The 23,971-nt window shown below is 41.2% G+C and overlaps 1 protein-coding gene across 1 annotated transcript in view; it reads right to left on the bottom strand.

Annotated features, from left to right (window-relative positions):
• The window catches only part of PLB1 (phospholipase B1), a gene marked incomplete at its 5' end in the record, with an annotated part of 82,432 nt that overhangs the window by 2,997 nt on the left and 55,464 nt on the right, over window positions 1-23,971 (bottom strand). The window contains 17 exons of the mRNA XM_084283465.1: window positions 1,676-1,771; window positions 2,802-2,906; window positions 4,232-4,313; window positions 5,501-5,595; window positions 6,145-6,210; window positions 7,342-7,422; window positions 9,011-9,062; window positions 10,437-10,536; window positions 11,686-11,729; window positions 12,990-13,048; window positions 15,966-16,024; window positions 16,734-16,794; window positions 18,599-18,682; window positions 19,415-19,486; window positions 20,622-20,717; window positions 22,481-22,585; window positions 23,049-23,130. Of these exons, the coding sequence (XP_084139591.1) occupies window positions 1,676-1,771; window positions 2,802-2,906; window positions 4,232-4,313; window positions 5,501-5,595; window positions 6,145-6,210; window positions 7,342-7,422; window positions 9,011-9,062; window positions 10,437-10,536; window positions 11,686-11,729; window positions 12,990-13,048; window positions 15,966-16,024; window positions 16,734-16,794; window positions 18,599-18,682; window positions 19,415-19,486; window positions 20,622-20,717; window positions 22,481-22,585; window positions 23,049-23,130 (1,339 nt within the window). The remainder of the gene's footprint in view (window positions 1-1,675; window positions 1,772-2,801; window positions 2,907-4,231; window positions 4,314-5,500; window positions 5,596-6,144; window positions 6,211-7,341; window positions 7,423-9,010; window positions 9,063-10,436; window positions 10,537-11,685; window positions 11,730-12,989; window positions 13,049-15,965; window positions 16,025-16,733; window positions 16,795-18,598; window positions 18,683-19,414; window positions 19,487-20,621; window positions 20,718-22,480; window positions 22,586-23,048; window positions 23,131-23,971) is intronic.

The following is a 23,971-nucleotide window of genomic DNA, read 5'->3' as shown; positions in this document are numbered from 1 at the left end:
AGCCATCCTCACCCATGCATACCCACGCAGTGGCCAGGCACAGTCTGGCCCTTTGTGTGTACTGACAAGAATCCATGTCATTTGGCCATAAGCCTACTGCTTGCTGAGCTTTTCAGGGAACTGAAAAACAATACAGCCTCACAGTAAGCTTGCACAACCTCTCTGTGCATGGACAGCAAATGAAAAGCCAGGATGTGTTATAAGAACTAGATTTAACTAGGGAATAGTCCAATCAACACGAATCGACAGAGCCCTGTGGATTGAATAGTTGTACTTTGCATTAGTAAGAAGCCAATCTCCACTACCCAATAGAAAGCTGTGTCAATATTCTTATGTGCGTAGGAAATGAGTGACAGTCTGGACAGAATAAAACTCCAGTGGCTTAGAAAAAGGACTGATCGTGATTCAGGAATGAGTAATGGCTGACAGGAACACCATGTGGCAACAAACCCACTTTAAGGCTACCATATGCCCAGGTACTGCCTCTTTCTCCTTGGACTTGCAGCCATGCACAATTTGGATGTTGGTTACATTTGCCAGAGGTTTCTGGGCCATTGTCAGCCCTGCTAAAGCTATGAAGCCTACCAGGCTGCCATCAGCTGGAGTACCAGACAGTGAAGCCTGACATAGAAAAACAGGCAAATTGGCGGAGTGTGTACAAATCTATTATTCAGCACAAGTGCATGTACTGTTTTCTGTAACCCTGGACCTTCAGCTCATATGCTGGACTGGGCAACTGCATAGATTTCTGCCCTGGATTTCCCAGCCCTTATGCTGAAGTTCATTCTGGAATATGCTGCAAGTTTCTTATCTTGCTCAAACTTTTAAGTAAAGTGAAAAGAAATTCTCCTCCATTTATGCCTGTTTCTTGCACAAACCAGGATACTGCATTTCTGCTTGCACAGTGTGCTCGGGAAGTGCTGTTTGTAAGACAAGAGGAGGAAATGTCCCCGTGGCATGAAAATGCCATAGTCTTCCTTCCACTATGGGAAACAACATAGTTCCAAAAGTGACTGTTACCGTGGAGTTATCGAGTCCAGCATATGCCTCTTACACACTGTGCCAGCACTACTCAAAAGTTACCATTTCCCCTAAAACAGCAGAAGGAATGTGACTGCAAGCAGAGGAATCATAGGTATGATTTCAGTCCTGCATTAGTTTCAGTGACTCTGCTGGAACTGCCTCAGATATTAGAGTGGGTGGTACAACATGTCCACACTATTAATGGCAGCAAAAATTAAATCACTTGTTTGTTTTCATAATAAATCTAACAGACTTCACCGAAGAAAGGCAAGCTCATTCAACAGACATTTTCAGGAAGCTGCAGGACTGCATGTTTAACTGGGCTGATTTTTGCTTTAGTGCATATTAATTACAAAATCAAAAGGGAATTTTTCTCCAGAGTACGTTGAAGCTCTCAGGGTTTCTCATTTTGAATGAGCAACAGCTTATACAGTTTTTTTTTTTCCTTTTTTTTTTTTTTTTTTTTTTAAATTGCCTTGGGTTGTGTTCCCAAGCAATGCAGACTGAGAAGGATCTCAAGTTCAGTAGTCCTCCTCTTGTTAGCAAGAAACAAAACTGATATGCTCACTGTTTTGTTTTGGACACTTTTCTCATGACCTTTTGTTGGGACTCCTACCCCAAGCACATGGGGATCTGCTTTGTAGCCACTTACCATGTTATTCCAGAGAGCGATAGCTATCTCAGCATAGCCTTTTCTGCTGAAATGAAAGCAGTCTGCAGCAAAGAAACTCAGATCTGGTTTGCCATCCTGTAATAAAAGCAAAATACATTTTTAAGCTCACTTTAAGCTTTGAGACCTGACAATATCTAAAAGTGTATCCAAAAAGTGCACTGAACTTGCCATACCCCTTTACAATTTTGGTATCTTCCTAAAGGCAATATGCTTATGTTTTGACAATGCAGATGAAGTTTGGTGCTTCTAACTGTGGGCAGATTACCACATCTTGAGATCTTTTGTGTAATGCATCCTGCTCAGTTTCACACTGCAATTTCCATAACAAATCTAGACTTGTCATTATACCAATATTCACAGCTCTTATGCTGACCCTGCCATCGAGCAATGCTCCGCACTGAACAGAATTATTTTAAAAAAACCTGATTGCTTATTTTTGCTTGTTAAACTTCCACAATTCAGACACAGGCTTAAAATCTTTCAGGTGTTGAAACTTGTGCTGAATTTCAAGAAACATCAAAAACTGTGGCTTTATCCAGCTGAGGCAAATGTCTGTCTTAGGGAAGATCTGCCCAATCACTGTCAAAACGATAACCATTCTTTGGACTTGAAGGCTGGCAGAACAAAACAGGGATGATATGACAAAATAAGTATTATGTAAAACTGAATAGTTTTGACCAGGATTCATGCTGAGAATTTGTCCTTTACTACAGAGAACATGCAATGCTAGAGCTGGAGAAAAGAAGGGAGAATCAGCCTTTGACTTCAAAGGCTGCTTGCTTTTTCCAGCCTTGGGTGAGCTAGGGATAAAGCGTACTTCCCCATGTGCTGGTTTCCATGTGAAGGTAATCTGAACATATACAAAAACCTAAACTGGAAAAAAATTGTGGTGAAGGCCAACTAAGCCCTCCAACAGCGGAAGCAAAAGGGAACATGCAATTCAGATGAAACTAGAGGGGGCCTACGTTTTGTGTGGCCACTGCACACGTTAGTGTGCTGCTAGACTCTGCAAAGGAAGAAAAAACAGTCCTTGCCTTATGGATCTTACTGACGTAGAAATCAAGACACTGGTCCTTGCATGATGGGAAAGAAAAATGGGACTCACCCTATCCAAGGGCAACATGGTGTTTCGGAAAAATGGCTGCACAACAACTGCAAAGTCCTCACGCTCTTCGTACCGACCACTGTTGACCAGCTGTAAGGCTTCAGCCTGTATGGAGTTGCAAAGTTAGAAACAGAAAAGTAACTCGCAAGGCTCATCTACCATTTATCAGCTATCATAAAAACATGCATATCATACTTCTTTCAATGTAGGTAAGCATAGCTCATTAGTACAAATCCAGCTGAATAGGACTAAGCTTTCCAGAGAATGGCAAAGAAAATAATTTGGAAGAGATTTTCATGAGTAAAATGCAAATAAATGAGGATAATTTGAAATGTAAAGTTGCTTAATTGGGGGGCAAAAAATGTATTTCATACCTCACTTATTGAAATCAGTGCTTCACAAGCACAAGAAGATTAAAGTTTACAGAGAATTAGAAAAAGGAGTATGACCAAAATTTTTAGAAGTGAAGGATGAGTTCAGAATGCCAACTTGAGCCGTTCAAAGCATGTTTAATTTTTCAGAAAGGTGTGCTTGAAATAAAATAATGCATAAACATTGAAAATCACCTGTTACTTTTGAAAACTATGGGCACAGACATTCATATAGATAATAAAAACATATAATTATTACTTTCCAGCTTATGGTTATAAACTCTAAGGCTCCTGGTCATGTCTCAGAACAGTTCTAGACCCATTCCCTTAGCTAAGGAAAACATTCCCCTGGATAGGTTTATACGAATGTTTAAGGTCCATGTTTTCCAATATGGACCTTTTGAGCAGCCACTGCCAGAGACAGAATGGAGGAGTGGAGAACATACTGTGATCTGATAGAGCAATCCTTGTATTCACAGGAATAATGATAGAAAAATCTTCTGCTCCAGTGTCTACTTACAGCCTTTGTTAAATTTGAGTGAATCTTAAACCCTGAGGCTACGAAAAGTTAACTCTCGGATAGCAAGCTGACCCATGGTAAGCTATCTGTGTACTAACTCTTAGCCCATGCCAAAAGAAAGGAAAATCAGGTTAGTTTAGTTCATTTTCTTTGCTAAGAGTTATGACAACAGAGCTGACGCAAGGTCATTTGTCATCCTTGCAGTGGCATGTTAATTCATGTGAGCTGTTCAATGGATTCATAACAGACACGTATCAACAAAACAGCCGTCATCAGTAACTCCTTTTCAGCTGTCCAAACAGCAACTGGAAACAAAACTGGTTTCAATCTGCTGCCATCTCAGAACTGAGCTCAAATCATAAGGCAGCAAAGACTTGCACTGCTGCTAGCCAGCTAGCAGGCTAGGGTTTTAATTAAACTGTAGCCAAGCTATTTCCAAGTCACCCCTCTCAGTTCTGAGGACGTGTGAGAGGAAGAGGAGTGAAATAAGAGATATGAGACACAATAGAAGATGACCAGTTACAGAATCAAGGTGTTACCTGAAAATCTCTGTTAACTCTCTTAATTTCTTGTAGTTCAGAGGAGTTTTCCTTGGGGTTTAAGAAGCATGGGCAAATATTCCTTCAACGAAAGAAATACAAAAATTTAAAGCCAACCCAGAGTAGTATATGCAGTGTTTCAGCAATGTGTCTGTTCAAGAAACTCAGAATAACTGCTCAAAGTTTACATGCAGAGAGAGATCCTCCTTGTTGACTTACGGAAGGACAGATACTTCAGAAAAAAAGTTCTTATTGAATTAGTTTTCAGGGAACACTTGTCACAGACAGTAAGAGATGCAAGACTCACAACTCTTAATAATCAGGTAAACGCACTTATGTCACACATTAGCAGCATATCATGTTTTCCAATGAAAAAAATAACACTACATAGTGAATCCAGCAGAATTTCAGAAATCTGGGGGTTTAAAGGTAAAAAAGATAAATTGTTCACATGATCTGACTCCTCAGACTACTTTGTTTCATTCTGTTACCCCTAGACCAAGAGGTAATAACCTGTAATTCACTGAAATACATCCTCTAAGAAGGTGCCTAGCATTAATATGAAAACATCAAGCAAGACAGTCAATTCACTAATTTCCCCTCTAGTGTGTTCTAGCAGTTTGTCAACTCTATTATTAAAAATCCGTGCCTTACTTCATTTGAATTCAGTAGGCATCAGCTTCCAACCACTGGTCTGTTACACCTTACTCTGCTAGACTAAACATCCTTTTTATGTCTGTGCTGACTCCTCTGAAGGTGCTGCTAATTTCTAAATCTATTCCCTCAGTTGTCTTTGAGATTTTGGCTTCCTCCATTTGGTGGGAAAAGGAACTCTTGGTCATGCATTGTGCACTGCAGCCCAGCCTGCACCACAGGTGATGCAGCACTGAATGCAAAGAGAGGCGTCAGGGATGTCAGCCTGAGCTGTTGAGCAGTGAACAGCTAGGTGAAAATGGCTTTGAAGTGCAGTGCTATGGCAATTGTATAGTGATTTATGCTGTGATATGCTGCCTTAGAGCTAAGAAAAGCAACGACTGACTGCAATCTACAGGTGCATGCCTTTTAGCTGAAGTATTGGAAGAAGTAATAGAAAGTCAATGCGAACTGGTGTTAGTCATCTAAGGGCAGCAATAAAAATGGCTCAGAAAGCTCAGTGTGGCTATCTTACTGTAGTGGCAGTTTGGACTGATCAGAAAAGAAAAACACACCAAAAAAAAAAAAATAAAAATCCAAGCACTTTAAAGGTGAAGACCTGTTCTGCTCACTTACATTGCTGTCAGAGCGCACTCTGAAGAGCTTGCTGCGATCTGACGCAGCCCAGAAATCTCCAGTATCTCCACCATGTTGACAAAGACTCTTGGAAGCTGCAGGGATTATAATAAACAGACATACCGAGTCAGAGAACATGATACCACTACAAAGCGAGAACCAAGTGCCATCCGCAGGTCAGTGAGTCAGTGCAAACTCCACTGGCTGCAACCAATGGCATGCGCAAGGGTAATGTATAAAGGGAGCGGGAAGGAGACGTATAGTGGATGTCAGCCAAAAAATCCCTGGCAGCTAGCACAAGCTAGCTGAAATGCTGCTTCACTCCCTGGGGCATTTTCATTTTCTCTAGGGTAAATGAGACTTTGCACAGTTGGTTTAGCCAGCAGAACCAGCAGTAAGGCTGGGATATGCTCGGTCCATGGCAAAAACACCATGCAACACATTTTTCCTAAAACTGCAGCCCACTGTCCCAGGGTATTGTCTAACACATGTTGTTAGGTTGCTCCTTAGTGCTTCATTATGGCTCCAGCTATTTGGAAGATAACCTCATATGAAACATAATCACTGCAAGTCTATCAGAGCTGAGGAAAAACACCAGGGTGCTTGCCAGGAACATAGCTTGCTAGGGTATCTTAAAAGTTTACCTCATCGTAGAAAACATCCAGAGCGTCTTGGAGGTGCTTTACATAGTTTTGCACTGAATAGGTTTCCTGTGTAATTAAAAAAATCAAAATAAAATTGGATCAGTTTTCATTTAGTAACTAAGAAGTTTAACTGTTTTATCTGAACAGCTGAGTCCACAGACTGTCTAGTAACGAGGTGTCCCGTGGGAAGATATACCAACTCAATGCTTCTTTCTGCTTCTGATGGCAGATATATTTTTGGATCAAGAGGTTTATGGCCACGTGCACAGAGGTTGATAGTGCTTGTATTTCCATGGCACTAATGTATTCACTTAATCTCTGCAGAAAATCCAGAGGTATAGAATAGTTGTGGGCAGAGTTTCCCTGATTAATGACTCCATAAACAACACCTTCAGATTTCATGTTGTCTTTTATGGGACTCGGGCCACATTACGATCAGAGCAATACATTTCACGGTTTGTTGGGTTTGCTTTTTTGTTGTTGCTGCTTTGTTTTTGCTTTTGTTTTTAAACTTCCAGTCTGGGGAAACTGATATGAAGGCAGCCAGACCCCACAAAACCCATTGTCAAAACAACTTTGTGAGTGTAGTTATAGAGGTGCAGCCATGGGGGCCAAAGAATGCCTACAGCAGTCTCTAAAGGAAACTGACCATAACTGAGAGAACGATCCCCAATTATCTCAATGAGCTGGGGCCCAGGCCCTCATAGCCTGTGTTATGGGAACCTTCTCAGAGGGGATGGCTGCTGGCAGTGAGGTAAGACATCTTTTTCACTATAAACTGATGGTATTTCATTTGGTGTCATTCTGAAGTGAGAAATGGGCATCCCCAGTAATAACTACATGGAGGCACTTCCCAGAATAAAGCTTCACTTGTGTCCCCATAACAACACGCCAAAGACACCACACTGTCTTGATTACTTTGTCCAGCTGAGCTGGAAGAGCTCTTCAGTTTATATCTTTGTTCAATATGGGGAAGATTGATGGTTCTTAAATAATGCATTACTCTGGAGCTATGGTGCCCCAAAATTAAAAGCTGGGCACTTCTTGCTGATACAATACAGATGAAAGGAGCAGTAGTCCTAAGTGCTTTTTAAACCAAGAGGAGCTTTGGCTCACAGAGGGAGAGAAAGGTTAAATTTCCAGGGCTGGTCACCTGCCAAGCGCCCAAACAAGCATGCCTGCTTCAGAGATACAAACCTTATCAAAGCAGTATTGACACAGGTCATTGCCTCCAACGAGGATAGTGATCAGCTTCCAGTCCTCCTTGAAGTTAATTTCCTAGCGGCACATAAAATAAACAGATTTCAGTTTCCATCGCTTAGGCATGTAGAGGTAACATTTACAGATGCAATTGCAGAGGGTACAGACAGCCCAGCAGAAAAGAGGCACGCTGAGTTAAGACAGCAGCAGAAAAGCGGCTGTCTGGGGCTACGTGTGAGTTATTTGCTAGCCTAGCTGCAAGTCACCTTGGCTTCTGGAAGGGTATCCCCTCCGGCAGACAAGGACTGTCAGGGTGGCTGAGCACAGGACGTGCGTCTGTGGCAGCAAGCGTGCTGAAATAGATACCAGCCTCGGGTCAGGGACAGGCAGGGGACATTTGCCAGCCACAGCCAAGCGCTGCGGGCAGCGTGGGGACGAAGAGTGCTGGGAGGGGATGCTGGAATGACCTACGGGAGCTGGGGAACTGGAGCCGCTGGGGATCCCTGCCAGCTGGGCAAATGTTGCCCCTGTAGCCAGGAGGGGAGAGGGGTGCCCCAGGGAACAGAGCAGATTAAAATAGAAGAGTCCAGGAGGCCGGTGACTTCACTGAGCTCATATAAGGGCAGCTGCAGCATCCACGTCACCACAAGCTAACAATAGGCGCTGCTGAGAGCTGGATCTCATCAAAACATTTTGTAGCTTTCAGTACAAAGAAAGGAATCAAAGGCAACTATTTTTAGAGCAGTGCATTTACATAACAAACATCTGCGAAAGGATCCCAACAAATAGAGAAAGGGCCTGGGAATCACCCATAACTCCGAATTTTCCTCCTTCACCAACACTTTGCTCAGAAAGCTTTTCACGAAGAGGAAAAGTGTGGCACGAAGTTAACCCTCTTCCTTTTAAAGATGTGCAAAAAGCAGTGAATACAACAAAGACCCAGAGCCATGTACTATTTTACTGAAGAGCCATGCCAGCTCCCTTCACTCTGCCAAACAATTGGTAACTGACAGTGGGGCTAGCATGCAGCATCCATCAGCAGTGCTGGCACACAGAGACACATGCTTTAACAAATCCTGCTTATGCAGTACCTTCCTTTCCCATTCAGCCGTAGCCAAGGAGCACCAGGCACTCCAATTCCCTTACAGGGAATACTCTGGAGCAACAAATCACACCCAGTCAGACAAATTCAGCCCACGCTTGGAGCAGGATAGCTTCAGCTTTCTCCCATATTTCCCTCCTAAAATTTCCCTCCTAAACCTCAAACTACAGCACCTGGCACTCTGTTAAAAATGAGCTGCCTTTTTGGTGGGTGCCCCTTGCAGCCCTCAGCAGCAACAGAAGGTTGGTCTCCAACACTAGACCCCTGGCCAGTTCCCCAAAAACCTTGTGACATGGCAGGGATTCATCCCATCCTGAGGATTAGTCTCTGCCCTGTGTGTCTGCACACTACCTGTGTGGCTTTGCATGGGTAAATCTTAATCTCCTCATAGTAATGACTAGTCCCTGGCACACCAGAGACAAGGACACTGATTTTTCTTTCATCTGTAAAGCACTCATCACTGCTCGAATGTCCCATCAATTAGTCATCTCCCAGAGACCACACGAGCGCTGAGGGGCAGCCCAAATATCCAACCATGATGTTTCTAAGGAACAGTCCACTTACCGAGCTGCTTCTCATTAGCTCCACCAACTCACGTGCTTGGGCTGACATATTGCTGTAGAGAGAGGACAGAAGCAGTTTTGGTGCATGCTCTGAAAGCACATCATCGTTTTGCTCTCCCACTCCTCACTTCAGGGACCTTTAGGAGCAGCAGAAATCAGTGCAGAGAAAGTGATGCTTCAGAGGGAAGAGCAAGTAGAAGGACCATGGAGCAGCATCAGCAGCACAAATAATCTGATCCAAAAGGGCTTCAGTGAGGATGGCTGCCAAGTGATGGGCAACTGGGATGGATTCTACACATCTCAGAGCTCGCTTAAATGCATTTTGTTTGGAGAAAAACATGAATGCCCACATGTACAGAGACATTTAGCTGCATAACTCCTTTTCTAGTTGTGTGTGGGGGGAGTCTGGTGCTTACACAGAAGCTGGGCACCTAACCAGCTTTCTTGACCTGGCCTTCAATTCCTACAGCCTGTCACAATGCTGGAGGATATTGCTTACACTGTGGAATCACTGGGCTGGAGATTCCCAGCTCAGCTGTAGGCAGGGTGCAACACCCACAGAGCAAAGCACAAGCCATGCTGAGACACCAGCTGGAGACTTGAGCTCCTGACATACTGGGATGCAACTGTGCTTGAGCCCTGCCTATTTCCAGCAGCTACATAAATGTGGCTACATTATTTGCACTCCCAGAGCCATAATGACTGTGCTGAGCCTTTGCTCAGGGCACCCATGAGGTATTTAGTAGCTGCATAGGCTTTGCTAGCTACCCTGAAACTCTCTTGCAGTAAATTTAATGACTGTTAGAGGTGTCACAGGCAGTCTTGGAAACATTCTGTGAGTATCCATAGAGCAGGCAAAACATGTGCAATACAAACTTTTATATATTTGAGTTCATAACAGACTAGCAGAGTTTTCCTTCAAAAAGGAAGAGGAATCAATTCCCAGCTGCTCACTCTCTTTGAACTAAAACCAAGGATAGTTTTTAATGCCGTTAGGGTAGCAGTGGGCCTCTATTTGTTAGTTTGGGGCACGTTTCCCAGAAATCAAGGAATAACTGAGAGATGGTCATGAACTTTTTCTCATTACAAACACAGCCTGAAAATGAAGCAAGGAGCTGCATACCAAAGGCTGGGCAGAAAAAGGTACCAATACAATAGGAAGCATAACTAAGGCACTGACTCAGAAATTCTGCACAAAGATCGAATGAAGAAAGGGAGTTTGTCTCTAACTTAGAAAACTTAAAAATTAAATCCCCAAATACTGAATTTAAAAGTATATAATCAGTAATCAAACCACAGAAACATGCACAGTACAAGTAAGCACCATCAGCATTAACTCAACCTTAAGATACAGTTCAAAGATAATCTGCCAGTGCATCATTTCTCTGCTACCCGCTTTACCCTTTCCTGGCCGCAGTTGCACTTACCGTGCAGTGGCACCTTTCTGTGCAACGTTGAATCCAGCTGTTTCCTTACTGCTACCAGTGGAAAAGCCAAAGATGTTTGGACTGAATTTTTTCAAGATATCTTAAAAAGAGAAGACGTAACGTTCAACCATCCACAGTACAACCAGCATTGTTGCTATAGACACACCTGCCTCGGAGACTTCAGTACGAAATTATTTCTCCCTGTGGCCTTGAGGAGCCAGGGCCTGGCAACCCTTAAATCACACAGCTCTCAGGGAATTCACCATTCTTGAGTATGAGTGCCGGAGCAATCATGGTTCCTTCCCTTCATGTAACAGCAGCAGATGCTCCAAATACAGCCTTCTACCTCCTGGTCCTCCAGCTTCTCATTAAGATAATATTTATAGCAGAGAAGTGAATTATATTCATGTTTACAGGCTTCAGTGAAACCCTCAGCAGTGAAGCATGATGCCTGAAAACTATTATTGTTATTGTGTCTGTAGTGCTGTCTGAAACCTCTTTGCAGAGTCTCACAGTGCTGTATACATAATGAAATGTATTTTCTATTTTTCCTTACACATGATGTTCGTCATGTTACATATCAGATCTCATTACCAACAATGTCAGGTATTTTCAAACTGCTCCACAGCACGGATTGTGTATAAATAGAAGAACCACTGTGAACCAATTCCCCTCTAATTTATAGTCACACTGACCACTTAGTGGTTTCTATGGCAACTACAGGAATCAGTTACGCACAATGCTACGACAAGAAATTTATAGTATTTTTAGATTTTTTTCAATGTGATGTACCAATTCAAAATCTCTGGGAGAAGTCACCAGGAAACCACAACCTTATCAACAATCTTTTCTAAGTGGATCGCTAATTGTTTCATAACTCTTCATTTGCCCACAGCCATTACAGTCAGTCATTGGAAAGCACAAAATGAAATAAAGAAGGAACAGATCAGCCAGGAACTTCTGCCACCTTCAGCACATTTACTCCTCATCATTTTTATCAAAAGGATGCAACCGTCACATGCAGATCCTGTGATGCAGAGGGGCTGAATCAGCTTTACAGCTAGGAAGGTCAGTCTGGGTTTCAGCTGTGACTCTCATGAACTGTTCGTATCCACAACAGATGGGCACCCCCCACTGTTTGGGAGGAAAGCGTGATCATTTCCAGATGTTTCCTAGCATCTACTTGGACTACTTTCAGAGTAATTACTTCCCTTGCTTTACACTCACATCAGTTTTCCAAGATACTCACTAGGTAAAGTAGTTTGGGTCTCGAGGGTCCCATCACCTCCAATACTACAAAGGGAAAGAACAGAATCACAAAGTAGGATTAGTTCGGCAACCATCTGTCTTGCTGTCACCATATGTTGCTGTAGCAGCCCAGGAAGGTAAAAAGACTAACCTCAAACAGGACTATGAATATAAACCACAGGACAAGTAGGAATTCAGGGGAAGTACTGAAAGGAGATTTCAGATTAAATCAACCAGGGTTTCAGCTAAGGTAGAAACTATGCCAAACTAGGAATTGAGCATAGCGGAGAAATAATTTTTCATATGGACATGCTGGGATGCCCATCAGAGAAAGGCATTTTTCCTCACCAACGTTGCTCCATGTGACCTTGCTGAAATTACATTTGTGTGCAGTTATGCATAGAAGAGAGACTGCATTAAATGCTCATTAGCCACCTATTTAGGATTCTGCAGTGTTGATTATGAAAAAAAGCCTCTGCATCTACCATTCAAATAACATCTTTGTAACAAGCCAATACTTTCTTATACCACCTCTGTCAGACCCTCTGACATGTCTATGCTTGCATATACATTTAGGGTGGGGGTAAGGTGCAGAAAAGAAAGATGAATAAACATACGCTTGCTTATCTACCATACGTACTTTTGCCTACATGAAATAGGCAGTTTCCTTCCACTCTACTGTGGACATGGAGGCTCATATCCACTCTAATATATGATGTCATTGCCCACTTTGTAACCACAAATATATTTGGGGTATCTTCAATGAATGTGCATGCGGTGTTCTCACCGTGTTTGTGCCAATTCACACTCACTCAGATTCTCTAGTGTTAGACACTGTATTAGATAATCACAACAACAGCAGCAATATTTTGAATAAATTCCGGAGGGACTAGTAGGAGGTTGAGATAATTTACTCATATTAATAATCTAGTACTGCCAGACGGGGGCACAGGAGCCTGCTGGTAGCAGTCAGGTCTGGTTAAAAAAAAATAAGACAAGCAAACGCACACAAAACTAACAACACAAAAATCACTCCCTTTCTCTTCCAGTTCTGATTCCCTCAAGTCCTTAGCCAGCAAAATCAATCACTCTCTGCATCCTACCCTACCCCGATATTTACTCTCAGCAGGGAGAAATTGGTATGATAGAAGTAGAATTTAGCTACTACAGCTGTGTCAGCACACCCCTTTGCATGGGACATTTCATTTCCATTTTTTTTCAGTATGTAACTACTCAACCAGGTGACCTGCACTTTTAACTGAGTCTGTGGACAAAAATGCCGGAGAGGAAATCAAGAGTTTTTACCTCCAGGAAAGTCCCCTCCAGTCTGTTTGTAGGTCAGTTGAGTGGGCTCCTACAGCAGTCTGAAAATGATGGAAAGAATCATTTATAAAATACTAGAAGAAAAAGGTGCTACAAGCTTAGGTAGGAGAGACAATGTGATATGAAAGTGCTGAAGGTAACATTATTCTGCATACAGACAATTTTTTCTTCAATATCTCTGTTATAGCATAAGTGCTCCATGGTCTCATTAACCAACATACGCTGCCCCCAGTCAGCCCTGCATCTCCTACACTTCAAATTCATGGCCTTCTCCTCATATTCAAAAGCATTTCATCTAGTCAATAGACCTTGGAGCATCAGAGATACAGCCCAGCCAGAGGGCATCAGGCTGTAAGGCCAAAGACATATGGCCTTGGAACTACAACTCTAATATTAGTTTCAGCAACCCTAGGGGACCCAGATTAACATCTACAGCTTTCTATTTGTTTGGATTTTTCTAATGGAAAATGTTTCATTCTGGCATTTCCTGAAGAAAGCCGATTTTGAGAGACTTAATAATCCAGGAAAAAACACTGATGAAAAATTCCCTGCCAGTTTAGCTGTAAATAAATCAGTAGAGGAGCTGGCTTTTAATCTGCCAAGAAAACAAATCTTTGGTGCAAAACCCACTTTACTCTTCTGAGACCCAGTCTGCTAGTCTAACACACAGACTTAGTGAGGTGTAGGCAGGCTCTTTTTTTGCCAACACAGATAAGCGCGTTGGCATATCTATTGCTTTCACTGTGCAATGGTGCTGGGAAGTCGGACAGATGCATTTCCAGCCAGTGACATGACAAAATTGCTCAGCGTTTCATTAATCTCCAACTGCATCTAGACTGAGAACAGTCTTCTTGCAGGGTGAGCTTTACTGTTATTATTATTTAGTATAAAGAAAAGCCACCATAACAAAGAAATTGGTGATGGATTTGAGTGCTCACAGGACTGGGAAAAGAAGCTTATTTAACTTAAAAAAAAAAAAAAAAAAAAACAAACAAAAAAAACCTTCAGTTATAACCTGCAGTTACATAGTTTATTAATGGTTTAATTTCAGTTTGTACTCCTCAAAAAGACATGTGTCCTAATTTCAGCTGGGATAGAGTTAATTCTCTTCATAGTAGATAGTATGGTGCTGTGTTTTAGGGTGAAAATAGCATTGATTGCACTGAATCAAGGCCTTTTCTACTAGGTATGTGCAGGAAGCTGGGAGGGGATGTAACCAGGACAGCTGACCCAAACGAGCCAAAGTGATGCCCCATACTATGTTATGTTATGCTGAACAATAAATATGTGGGGAGTTGCTGTTGCTCAGGAACTGGCTGGGCATCAGTTGGCTGGTGGTGAGCAATTGATTTGTGCATCACTTGCTTGGGTTCTATTTATTCTCCCCCCCTTCTTTTCTGATTAAACTGTTCTTATTTCAGCAGACAAGTTCTTACACTTTAACCTTTTTCAATTCTCTCCCCCAACCCATAAGGTGGGGGGAGAGAGGAGGGGAGAAGCAGCAGCTGTGCTGTGCTCAGCTGCTTTCTTGGTTAAACCACAGCTTCATGGTATCAATACAGCCCTGAATACTGACTGCATTCAGGGCTCCTCTGGGAAACACCAGGAGGAAGAAATCAGTGCCTTAGTGGACCAAGACAGATCTTTGCTGCAGTCCCTCTGCACCAGGGATGGTTATGAAGTACAAAGTATGTGTTGCTGCTGGCTATAATAGACTTTTTGTGTGTGTGCAAATGTGTGGATGTGTAAGCTTGTGTGATAAATACCATATTTGTGTCCTTCCCCCCAGCCCCAGCCAGTACTACTTCCCTCAAAAAATGTCACACCTTCCTGTAGCAATGGCATCCAATAAGAATTGCATGAATAATGGCAGTATGAAAATTGCCTTGCTCAGCTGTTGAGACAAAGTCCTCAAGCATCAGTCTGGCCCTTATTGTTAGGGATCTCTGAGAAATTTCACATACTGAAGAATGAAAATTTAAAGAAGAGATGTGTGCACTAGGGGGAGGAAATCAAGCAATCAATTTTAAGTGTTGTAGCCATGGATAGGAGGGAGGGTTGCAGGATCATTACTGAGGTCTTCTAAGAAAAGCTCAAAGCTCAGTAAGCAGGAAGCCAGGATTACATCAGGAACACCAAAATCAGTTTTCAGAGTTAATGAGGAGGTGAAGACATGCACACCTGCCAGTTGATAAGCCTGACCATTTGAAGGCTTTAGTCCATTCAACTCCTTCTGAACTCTACAGGAGCTGAAGCTGCTAGAATGAGCACAGGTTTAGCTCAGGAGTTAGAGTTCATGTTGACACCAATATTTGCCTTCATCCCATGCCAGAACAATTCTGTAGTGCTGTGTAATTTTGCAACTTTTTCCTCAAAAAAACGTAAGTGTAGATCTGCAGTATTTCCTGTTATTTTTTTTCTGGAGCCTTTATTTTCTATGATTTTTTTTTCCCCCGCGTGCATTTCTCAATACATGACATACATCATAGTTAAAACTGAAAGGTGCCTAATCCAGGAAGCAACAGCTGAAAGCAAAATTCTGATATACTGAGATGAACTATCTCAAGAGAGAAGCACTTTGGTCAGCTATCAGTTATTTCCATAGGAATTTACAGCAAGACCTCTTACTGCATGAAAAATGCCTCTTGCTTGTTCTTATGTCAGAAAATACCGTTACTATAAGGGAGACCTCTTCCTTTTCAAAAACACTTGAATAGATTCTGTGCAACGGAGAATATGATCCCATTTCTGTCCTGGTCTGAATTATTCATTACTGGATTACACAATTGCCAGTGTCACTCAGATCCCTTCAGGCTATTTGTTCTCAAAGGGGCACAGGTAGATGAGCTTTGCTTTGCCAAGCCAAAGCAATTTGCTTTCTGCCTGACACAACTGTGTATAGGTAGAAAGCAACACTTACTCTTCTCATTCTAAACCTGGCAATACCGCAGTACTTACTGTCAGGGAATCTCCCAGTGCACCAATGACTTTGATGTCAGCAGGTTGTAGCTCATGTACTGAAAGAGGTAGGAGAAAAATCATGATTAATGATAACTGACTCAAAATACTTTTTATCAGAATAAATAGCAGAATAAAGGTCCAAGTCTTTAGTTCCAACCTGATGGTATTTTTACAGACTTTTAGGGAGAATGAGCCTCAAGTTCTTTGTACCCACAAGGCAAAAGGCAAAGCTTCTTGCCATTTGCTTGCAGCAGTGTACTCAACCAACAAGGAAATACAGACTTTAAAACAGCTTTTCATATGTAGGAAAAGAGTAAAAATGGATTAGATACGTTTAGGGTTTCTAAGGTTTGGGTCATAGATCAATACTTTCCATTAGCAATCTGCCCATAAAACCTCCCAGTTATGAACAGCACTGCTACTGTGCTTCCTATCAGACACGGCTCGCCAGGTAAATCACACCTGCTGAGCCGCTAACCAACCTAGGCAATTTTAATCTGACATGTTGCTATATATAATATATGGATTTGATAAACATAATTGTATTTATCCACAGAGAGCACACCTGCTGTGCTGTAAAGCTTGTCACGTATGGCAGGATGGACTTTCCTGCTTTGAAGTTAAATATATAAGCTTTCATTGTTTACTTTCTACCTAGGATTTGCAGTTTCAAGATCTTATTGATCTTGAAAAAACAAAAACAAACAAACAAAAAAAGGTGAAATCTTTCCTGTTTGGGATTTTAGCTCATGAGTTCACTCTCACCTGATGTTGGGACACGACTGGATGGAGTCTGTTCTGAACAAGACAGGTCACTGCCCCAATTCTGAAATGACAGTTTATCGAATTGTGTCACGTTGTGGTTAAAAGACAACATGGAATACATATATCGTTTAATTGTACAGTAAAGGGCAAAACCAAATTCAAAAATAGATCTTGTTTTGGTGCCTATACAGCTGAAGAGTCATAGAATCATAGAATCTTTTAGGTGGGAAAAGACCTCCAAGATCAGTCTGTCCTCTTCTTTGTGGAATGCTGTCCAAACATCAATTACTTTTGGTGACATTTTCTAGCCAAAACACATCTTTTTTATCAAAGCCAAAACATATCATGTAGAAATACTGCTTATAACAACAGTTCCATAAGAAGAATATATTTTTTTCCCTCCTCTACAGCCTGGAGATTTTGTCCATGATCTAGGAGGTAGGGTCTCCAGTTCTGAAGTACTGTCTAAAGAGATACCAGATGTAAATACAAAGAAAACAGAAGTAAATAGAAGTTACATTATATTCATGTATTACATTATTACTACTTTCTGTGTACCTCCCTATTCTTCTCCTGAAAACTTTCAAAAATTGCTTGTTTCAGTGAACATAACATTTTAAGAGAATTTGAACCCTCTGATGTTTCAGAAAACAGAACTGTCAGCCTCTAAATAATTAGATTTTACCATACATTTGTAGGAGATATCATAGCTATTATGTTTATTCCACCAATAATGAAACGATGTCAACCACGTATCACTAAACATCTTGATTCACCAGCAAAAGCATCTGATGAAAAAGCATCTGATGTTGCCCATGCTCTTTGGTAGTAAGCAACAATGCAGAGATGACAGTGAGGGAAAGACTGTTCTCCTATACAATGGTGTAATAGGCTCTACAATCCAACAGCTAGTTAAAGGATGCTTCCAGAAGTTAGAAAGGATAGCTGAGAGTATTTTTAGATCAGAGAGGAAGCTGTTCTTTTACTCTCTCTACTGCTTCTTTACTTTATCATTTCAAAAGCTATTGCCATTGAGATTCAGTAAGTGCAAGAATTACCCATTAAAATTATAATTTTATCTCTACAGACAAAAATCCTATTTCAACATTGTAAACTATGGCTCGTTGAAACCATATTAGCGGTTGCTCTTTGCAACCCTCAAGACTCACAGAGATTTTCTTAATTTAGTTAGGTATGAGGACCCCTGGTACGTCCAGCTAGCCCAGTCCACTTTGACTGCCATCCCCAACCATACTTGTATCACCAAAACAGAGCAACCCTCACAGAAAATCTGCATGCCTGCAACCATTTGTCAAGAGCAAGTTACTGCCCCATTTCCTCAAGTCCTACACAAAGTTTGTTTCTGCAGTTTGTTTAATCTGCCCTGTGGTAGTTGCTCGGTCATCATGGAAAGTGAATCCTTTGGAGGACCAATCCCCGTCACCTCCTCTGCAGCTGGCAGCAAATCCAATAAGATGACTGCCCTCTACAGGTTGAGCACACTTGAGAGCATGGAAGTACAGTTGCTCAAGAAGAGTCCTCAGATCATTTGGGTACTCAGGATCCTAAGTTCTCTTCCCCTACTGTTAGGGATGAGTTAATGATGCACCTTGGGTGACTTACTGTAGAGAAAAGTTTCAATACAATTGCACCAACTGATACAATTAATTTTGTCTGCCTTCTGGGAAAAGAAGAGTTTAACCTTTATTTACATAGAAAACAATGCAATGCAAGATAGACTTCTCTGTCTGAAAACTGTTAATAGGTTATTGCATTTCTAAATTCAGGATGATGTGTGAACAGTCACCAAACAGGGACCATTTTGCATAGTTTGTCTAAAATGCAGCAAAGTATGCAACAGTTACCTCTGCTGGCTCACTGGTGGGAACCACAGTTGGAGTTGGATTGATGTAGTTGCTATTTTTATATGTTGCCAGGAAGGGTTTAGCCTGGGAGAAAGAAAAAATTAAAAAAAAAAAAAAAAAAAAAAAAAAAAAAGAGAGAGAGAGAGAGAGAGAGAGATTAGGCAAAAAACACATGGAACAATCCAGAGCAAGTGACATCAATAAACACCAAAAAAGTAATTGTCTAAGCTGCAAAAGATGTATCTATATTTTGCAACCATGCTCCTTATTTTAAAATTCAGAAGCAATATTTTTGTTTAGCACCTTATGGCAAAAATGACATATGCCATATCCTGATTAGCAGTTTAACATTCCCCTCTCTTAAGCTTTCCACAAATTATTAAACATTATTGGATGTTTAATTCTTTCAAAAGACACTGATGTAAGGTCTGGAGAAACCTTGACCTATGTCAGCAGAGGGGAATAAACGATTGACTACTATATGGTGCTCTCTTCCCTGCAAAAGAGAACGTACAGACTGCATAGTTGGTTTTGTCCCCTACTAATGGAGCCTGTATTAATGAAGAAAGGCACATTTGTTTAGGCTAAAACTGAAAACACGCAAATCAGCATGTTCTCAGTCAGCATTCACTGCACAATAAAAGGCCGAGGGATACCAGAGAAGGTACATTGATGGCACCTGCTCATTCAGAGGTAAGCAGAGGAGGAAAGTTTTCAGCAAACTTGCCCCAGACATATTGAACCCCTGCTGTCTGCAGGCCACACAAGTATGTACGGCTGCCTGATACCCATCTTCCACAACATGGGGATATTTACCTGAGTCGGGCAGCTGAGGACAGTGTCAACCATGAAGTTAAATGAGTCAGCTTTCTGGCCTACAGGCTGTAACTAGGAGGGACAAAAATAAATAAATAAGCAAAAGTTTGTAGCTGTCTCAGCTCATCTTGCATTTGTATAACAATTCTATCCAAAAGAATCTAAACACACCTTTCTGGTTTTTTTTTGTTTTTTTTTTTTAATTTTTTTTTTGTTTGTTTAAACTGCCTGCATTTACAGACCTTGATTTACCCAAAGCTGAAATGCCTTTGCTCCTCAGAAGGAACATGGCAACTGAGCAACAAAACAGCAACTCTAGAAAGAAGTTTAAAATGGGAAGTGGAGAGCTATGCTGGATCAGCTTAAACTCCAGGATGATTTTGGCAGGCACATGAAGTACCTTGGACTTTTGCCAGAAGGCGAGGTTGTAAACTCTGTTCTCTTGCATAAAAGAGAAGACACTAAGAGTCCCTCAGTTTTTATTGCTAAGTTGCACGATGGCAGCTCCAAGAAAAGGCTGTTTATATGTAGAAGATTAAACAAAATTTAATTAGAGGTACTGCTTGATGATTGCAGGCAATCATTTTAGCTAAGACATTACCCCAAAGTATAAAGAAGTTACCATTTGGGATCTAAGATACTGCGTCGGACTGCATGCATACTCCTACTGCACTACAATCCTAAGCACAATGAGTTTGCTTAACCAATCTTCATGACTCATTGTTACCAAGTTTTATTCATTTTCAAAGGTAGTAAAGCTAAACTGAATTAAAGCTACTTTAATTCCTAGTGAGACTCTCACAATACAAGGATTTAAAACACTTTTAAGTAATCCATTTTAAATTGGCATATGTAGTCACGATTCTTTATTTGGTGGTTTCTCATATCAGCCCATAGAAACATCATCCTTAGTAAATATCCCAACTTTCATGACAATGGGTGAAATGGATCTCAAGCTGCTCAGCTGAAATCATGACTGACTGATCATGCACCTTCAGCACTCCTCCCTTCCCCACCGAATCTAAGAGGCAAGAGCTTCTAGGTTGTAGGTAGGCAGAAATTTGAGGGTATCTGACTAGGAAAGAAGAAACAAACACTGGGCACCTATCACCACGTTACAGAGTTATCTGGGACTTCATTACAATGTTTATTACATAATCTTTGTGGTCTAGCTAAAGACTGTTGTATGCAGAGCCTGTCACCTTACCAGAGCATTCCAGAGAGCCCTGGCAAGCTGAGAATGGCCTTTCTGGCTTGGATGGAAGCAGTCAGGTGAAAAGTAGGAGACATCAGGATGACCATCCTACAGATGAAAGCATAAAGTACATGTAAGTGCGGAAGAACTCACAGAGCTCCAACTTCAGATTTCTGAGGCCAGATCAGAGCCAGTTCACTCTACTTCTTCTTGCCACTCCAATGTGGAAAGCCTCATTACCTGGTGATACAAAGCGTGCTTCAGCAGGTCCACTAACTACCAGAAAAGCTTAGCTAGAAATGCTTATGTGCTTCCAAGGAGAGATCCACAAAACAGCAGCAAAAACACCATTTTGAGTTTGGTATCTAGTCTCTCTCTGGGTTCTGTGAGAAAAATGGGATCCTCTCCTTGGCACAACATCAGAACTGGCTGCCTCAGCACCATTATGCTCTGCTGTACCTTTACACGTGAATGAGCGTCTTATAGACATTGTACCAGAAGGAACAGAAGCCAGCCATCTTCTCACAGTTGTGTCAGTTCTGCAAGCTTGATAGGAGCAAAAACCAAGTGCTTGAGAGAAGGCAGCCAAACTGACCGAGTACAGGTACAGCCTCCTTTACAAGCACAGCTGTGCTTTAATACAGATACTGGGACGTCTGGAGCAAGTAAGGCTTGGACATTTAAATACCTTGGCTTTCAGAGAGTTTAGATCACAGATAACTGAAATAACTTTTTGTTGTTGTTCAGAGCAGTCCTCCCCCAAAACTTGAGCAGTTTTTTGATTCAGTGTGTTTGAGCAAGCTAATGAGGATGACTACGAGCATTTGGATCTACATCTGATCTTTTGCCAAGTTTAGAGGCTGAGTTTTCAGTTCAGGAACATCTGAATTTTGTGTGAGATAAGGAAAAGACAACACCCTGAACTTCCTTAAAATCTCAGCTAATGCTTGTGAGACTATAAAAAAAAAAGAAAGTTCAGAAACACTTTGCTTCTCCTATTTTTATTTTTGTGTTCCTCACCTTAGCAACAAAACCCCTAAGGATGGTTTTTCACAGGAACCAGCTTCATAAAAAATAAATAAATAAAAAATAAAAAAGCCTGGTTTGTTTGTTTGTTTTTCACCTGTGAAGTTTTCAACCAGTTTTCTAAGTTTAGGAGTTTTATCTGTAGCAGTATTTGAAACTCTTCAAACTTATCACTAGCCATTGGTTCGATAATAATAAGGCAAACCCTGATAATAATTTTGCTGCATCTGCATATTTAGTTCAAGGTGAGAGAAGGAAGCACAGATCTACGTGAAAATTAGCAAGTGGAGTTTCAGTTTCAGAGAAGGTACAAATCACTTCCTAGATTCACAGCTCGCTGGGACTTATTCAAGGAACTGAAATATAATTGCCAATAACAGGAAAAAGGGCTCACTACATAAAGCTGCTGTTTCCTCTAGATCATCTGAAAACTTCTCTTTCTGTCAGACACATAAGTTATGGGACATGAAGAAGAGGTGATGTTCTAGTCTTCAGTGAGCAATGCAGCTAGGTTGCTTTAAGAACTGTAACTTAATATCTCCATCTTTTATTAATCACACTATATTTTGAGAAAGAAAAGTATTTACATATCCTTGAGAACATACACAAACCAACCTCTTGATTCAGGTTTTGATTCATTGTCCAAAAAAGCAATTCATACTGATAGAACAATATGTAAAACAAAGAGCAGATACCTACACAAAGAAATCTAATCTGTTGTACTAAAAATCAACAAGTTCTAGTAAGAAAAGCACATGACAAGCTGAAACTATTTTGCATACTTTCTGTAAATGTTAGATACTCACATTTAGTTCTTTGCATTTGTAAGTCTCTTTAGACCATACCTGATCAAGAGGAATCGTGGGATTTCGGAGGAAGGGCTGAATGATCACTGTGAAATTTTCGTGAGTGTCATATCTGCCAGACTCCACCAGTCCCTGAACACCAAGCTGCAAGAAAACAAACCCAGCCACCAATAACCCATCAACATCTCTGCATAAAAACTGTTTTGTTGTTGTCTGCATTTTTGTTTCTTTCTTTTAGAGGGAGAGCCCAAGAATCATTAGGAAGCTTCTGCTTGTTAACTGAGATAGACAGAGACATTGGCAAAAAGTAAGCCTTGTAAAAGTGGCTGAGAAGGCTGCAACACAATACTGCAGTTGTGAGGGACAGGATTTTGGTGACTGAACTCTCACCTGTCCATCTGTATTACAAAACACTTTTTCTGAAGAGATTTACTTCTGTTTTTCATCGCATGGTGTTCTGGATAACATCAAAATTAGCTCCTGCTTAGCTCATAGTAATATTTTACCCTGCAGGGCCCTATGATTTGCTATAAACAGGCAGGTTGCTTGGTAATCAAAAGCTCATCTCAACTGAAGGCAAAGTAATAAGTTCTCTTAATAAACATACCTGGTAAGCTCTGACGGCTTCCCTCACCATTGTTAAGTTTTTTGAGTTTTCTTCTCCTGTGAGAACACAACTACACAGATAACTGTGGGAGAGGTTAGAGGAGAAAACAAGAACATAGAGGATTAGATATTTTAGAATGCAAGTCGCCCTTTACCACCCAACATCTTCATGACATGGGAGTAACAAGGAAATCTGTACACTTGAATTTCTGTGAAAGTGTCTTATTGTCCATAGCATTGTTTACCATTTCAAACCTTGGCTTATTTTCCTTGGATTATTTTCTGCCTCACATGAATGATGCTACTCTAATACCTGTTTGGTTTCACCCCCAGGCACATAAAGGTGAGGTACACTGTAGAATGCCAGTTTGTCCCATGCAAGGCATCTAAAGTCCCTGCAGCCTGACAAAGAGAGACACATGCCATTCGCTCTGGAACTAGAAAAGAGATCTTTGAAATTTACTGCCTGTATTATCTCTGAGTTGATCCCTTTCCAATCAACAATTCTTTTTGCCTTCCCAAGATATAGAATTTGTTCCTGTTTGGAGGATCAGCAAAGAATGTAAATTATTCATTACAATAAAGACACTGAAACTGGAGATAGCTGTCCACTCTGCAAATACTTCATATTCCCTCAAAATGCCATAAAATCCAAATACTTGAAGACTTCAACCCCATCTTGAGATACCGTGTATCAATAATTTTAACCCAAGCACATTATGTACCACAGGAAACCTTACAGTTCAAACCTGAATGAAATGCACAGATCTCCTTGTCTTAAAGTCCTAAATTCTAGGGCACAACCATCTATACTCTTAACCTTAGGTGCAGGAGCCTAGTTTACTACAAACTAGTCATGTTTGGCAAATTTTGTAAACTTAAGAGCTAAGAGACCATGGCAGCAGTAGCCCAGTGAGTCCTATG

This window comes from Netta rufina, assembly GCF_964035555.1.
Source record: "Netta rufina genome assembly, chromosome: 3".
NCBI lineage: Eukaryota > Metazoa > Chordata > Aves > Anseriformes > Anatidae > Netta > Netta rufina.
Note: the sequence above shows the minus strand (reverse complement) of the source record. Positions and strands in the feature narration are given on the sequence as shown.